The 3247-nt window shown below is 65.9% G+C and overlaps 1 protein-coding gene across 1 annotated transcript in view; it reads left to right on the top strand.

Annotated features, from left to right (window-relative positions):
- The window catches only part of MNEG_3912 (Photosystem II polypeptide, chloroplastic Flags: Precursor), a gene marked incomplete at both ends in the record, with an annotated part of 2116 nt that extends 790 nt beyond the window's left edge, over positions 1 to 1326 (top strand). Inside the window, 3 exons of the mRNA XM_014047606.1 lie at positions 280 to 381; positions 792 to 928; positions 1254 to 1326. Coding sequence (XP_013903060.1) covers positions 280 to 381; positions 792 to 928; positions 1254 to 1326 — 312 coding nt within the window. The remainder of the gene's footprint in view (positions 1 to 279; positions 382 to 791; positions 929 to 1253) is intronic.
- Positions 1327 to 3247: the final 1921 nt, after the last annotated feature.

Below are 3247 nucleotides of genomic sequence, written 5' to 3'. Positions count from 1 at the left end.
CCCCACGCCATGGCTCACAACACAAACCGCCCGCCACGTCGCGGCTCCAAACCTGCCAGCGTCACCTCTCCCACATCCCGCCGCACGATTATTCACCCTCGCACCGCGGTGCGCCCCCCGCCCCGGCTCAGAGCCACCGGCCCGCCTCGAAATTGCCCGCACGTGCGATTACGCTTACCAAGGCGCAAATCAACCACCTGTCTCGCTCAAATTTTGAACCCACCCATCGGCAGTCTCAGCAACCGCTTCCTGTGTTATCCACTCTTGCCTCATAAACAGGTCGGCCTCAACAGCGTTGCTGACACCACCGTGCGCAACAACCTCATGGGCAAGTCCCGCTTCATGGAGAAGAAGGGCTGGGTCGATGCCCAGGGCCGCAAGGTGCGCCAATCTGAGATCACAGAGATCACCCCAGATCACCCAGATCACAGGCGGCTCAGATCACGCGCCTGGGACCGCGCAGATCCCGAGGTCGGGCCGGCCGGGCCGCGGGCCGGGCGGCGGGCGCCTCGCCGGCCGCCGCCCTCTCATCCTGCGCCCTTTCCTTTGCCCCGCTTGCATGCACAAGCACGCCGCCAGCATGGCGTGCACGCCCGAATCTGATGCGCCTCCCGAGCCGGCCCGCTCTGCCCTGAGCCCGCCACTGGAACCAAGGGCGGTTGCGAACGACCCCCTGCACCACGACTGCAGCGGCCGCCCGCCCTCCTGCGGCGCAGCCAACACTCATGCATCCTCTCACCCGCACCACTCACACCCCTACCCCCCACCCCCCACCCCCCAACAATCAATAGGGCAAGGGCATCGGCGTGTACCGCTTTGCCAACAAGTACGGCGCCAACGTGGATGGCTACAGCCCCATCTACACCCCCGACCGCTGGACCGAGAGCGGTGACTCTTACAAGCTTGGCACCAAGGGCCTCATCGCCTGGTGAGGGGGGGGTGTAACCGCGAGGTGGTCGGGTGGTTGGGTTACTGGTGAGGTTTGGGGGTTACTGGTGAGGTGAGGTGAGTGGTTGGAAAGCTGGTTGCTGGAAAAGGGGCACAATCAGTGGTGTACAGTGGTTCAATTCAAACACTCACATCTCCGACGGCTGATGCTACTGAGATGGGGACGGGCCGTGCGTCTGCTTTGGGCACATGCAGCGGCGCGACCCGCGGGCGGTCGCTGCCGTGCGCGCATGATCTTGACCGGCCGCCCCGGCGCGCTTTGACCGTTGACCGGCGTCCTTTGACCAACCCCCCCAACCCCCCAGGGCCGGCCTTGTGGTGGTGCTCCTCGGCATCGGGGCGAACCTGATCATCTCCACCAGCCAGCTGGGCGCCTAAACCCTAGATCTCGACCCCCCAGATCGGCCGCAATCTGTGTGTGCCACCCTCCCCCTTCGCCGGCCACCCCCGCTCGACAAACCCACACCCTCCTCGCACATGAGCGGCCCCGCCGGGGCGGGCGCGCGAGCGCGCGCGTGCGCGCGTCGCCCCATTTTGCATCCGCAGGGCGCGCGTGCGCCGCCCGCCGCACGCAACACCTCCCGCAGCAAAAGAAGCCTCTTGATTTGCCGCGCGCGCATATATCTTTCCGCTCACCCGCGCGCGCGCAAGGCGGGGCGGGCTTTGCACGCCGGCTGTCGTTTTTGGCCGGGCTCCCCCTGTATATGATATTGCTCGTGCAGTCCACACATAACACACCACATCACATCACAACACACCACCTGAGACCGTTTGTTTTTCGCCTCGCAACCGCAATTCACCCGTTGCGAGGGGCTTGAGCCGCCGCCTAGAGGAGCGACCGACGGAAAGCTGCGCAAAGGGAGGGAGAGGGCACCCGCAGACGGCTGGGGCGCCGCCGCTGCGGTGCATCTGTTTTTGTTCTCTGCTGTCGTCTTGTAACAGGTCTTGCTTGGCGGTGGATCCACATTCTTATCGTGAAAGTATGGTGGTTTACCTGGGTGCGCTCAATTTTGGTGCTGTCGGTTCTCCAGCATTCACAAGTGGCAGTAGCAGCAGGAGTACTGTCACAGCTGCAGGAGGCGCGTTGACGCGGACTGGCCTGCTCACCACAGCCAGCAAGGCAGCCGTGACACCCCACATTTGGTGGCTGAAGGCGGCAACGCACGGCGGTGCATGGCCATGACGCAAAGACGCACAGCCCAAAAGGCAGCAGCTCGCAGCAGCAGGCGCGATGGGGTTGGGCGGAAAGCTCCTGCACGCCCAGTGCAGGCGCAGGCGGGCGGCCCGGACCGCCGCAGTCGCAGCGTCGCATGCCGATGCTGCTGCGCGCGCCGATGCTGCTGCGCGGCGCGGGCCCAATGCAGGTGCGAAAAAGCCACAGCCACTAGTGCGTAGGTGCGACAGCGTCGCGGCCGCTGGCCCCGCACGTGGCCGAGCAGACATCCTCGCCTGACTTGTCACAGCACTGCAGCTGTCAGCTGCCAGCACAGCAAATGCTCACGATAAGCCGCGACGGAAGCAGCACTTTTCAGATGCACCAACACGACCCCAATCCCTCAGCTTGATCAAGCCAAGAGATGCACCAGCCTGGATAGCGCCGACGCCCGGCCCGAGCGGGCGGCACCCCGGCCTGACCCTGTGCTGCCAACCCTCCTGAGTCATCCCCACGCCCTCTCCACATACTTGGGGTTCCTCGCCGCCAAGCAGCCGCTGCCGCCACGCAGCGCGCCGCAGGCCCCTGCAGCCCCTGCCCAGTGCACCGCGCGCCCTGTGGCTTTGCCCCCTGCCGCGGGGGGCTGGGGGTGCATGGCTTTGCCCCATGCCGGGGGGGCTGAGGTCGGCCCCTGGATGAAGCGAGTCAACCCCCGCCCGCCCGACGGCAGCTTACGGGCAGCTTCCCCTGCGCTCGTCGAGGCAGGCGGCGGGCGGCTGCTGCCCGTGCGTGTCATGGACCGTCCTGAATTCACGCACGCCACCACGCCTCAAATCTCGGCTGCTTGCAGCCGCGCCGGTGACAAAGGACCCCAGAAAAGACAGAGTACCCCCTGAACGGGCTGCTGCAGGGGGCCCGAAGCTTTCCAACCTATCGAGCCGCCCGTCCGCCCCAGCCCCCCACTTTGTCGTTCACGCCACCCTGTTACTGTTTTGGGTGGGGGTGCGTCCTGAGAGACGGCTCTCCTTTCTTCTGTGCGTGCGCTCCGCGGGGGCCGGCGGCAAGTGGGATCCCAAGTGCATGCGTCCCCTGTCCGGCGCGCGCAAGTGGGGTCTGCGCAGGGCGGTATGCCATCGAACTTGTGAG

This window comes from Monoraphidium neglectum, assembly GCF_000611645.1.
Source record: "Monoraphidium neglectum strain SAG 48.87 unplaced genomic scaffold scaffold00517, whole genome shotgun sequence".
Taxonomy (NCBI): domain Eukaryota; kingdom Viridiplantae; phylum Chlorophyta; class Chlorophyceae; order Sphaeropleales; family Selenastraceae; genus Monoraphidium; species Monoraphidium neglectum.
The sequence above is the reverse complement of the archived record's forward strand: the minus strand, read 5'-3'. Positions and strand labels throughout refer to the sequence as shown.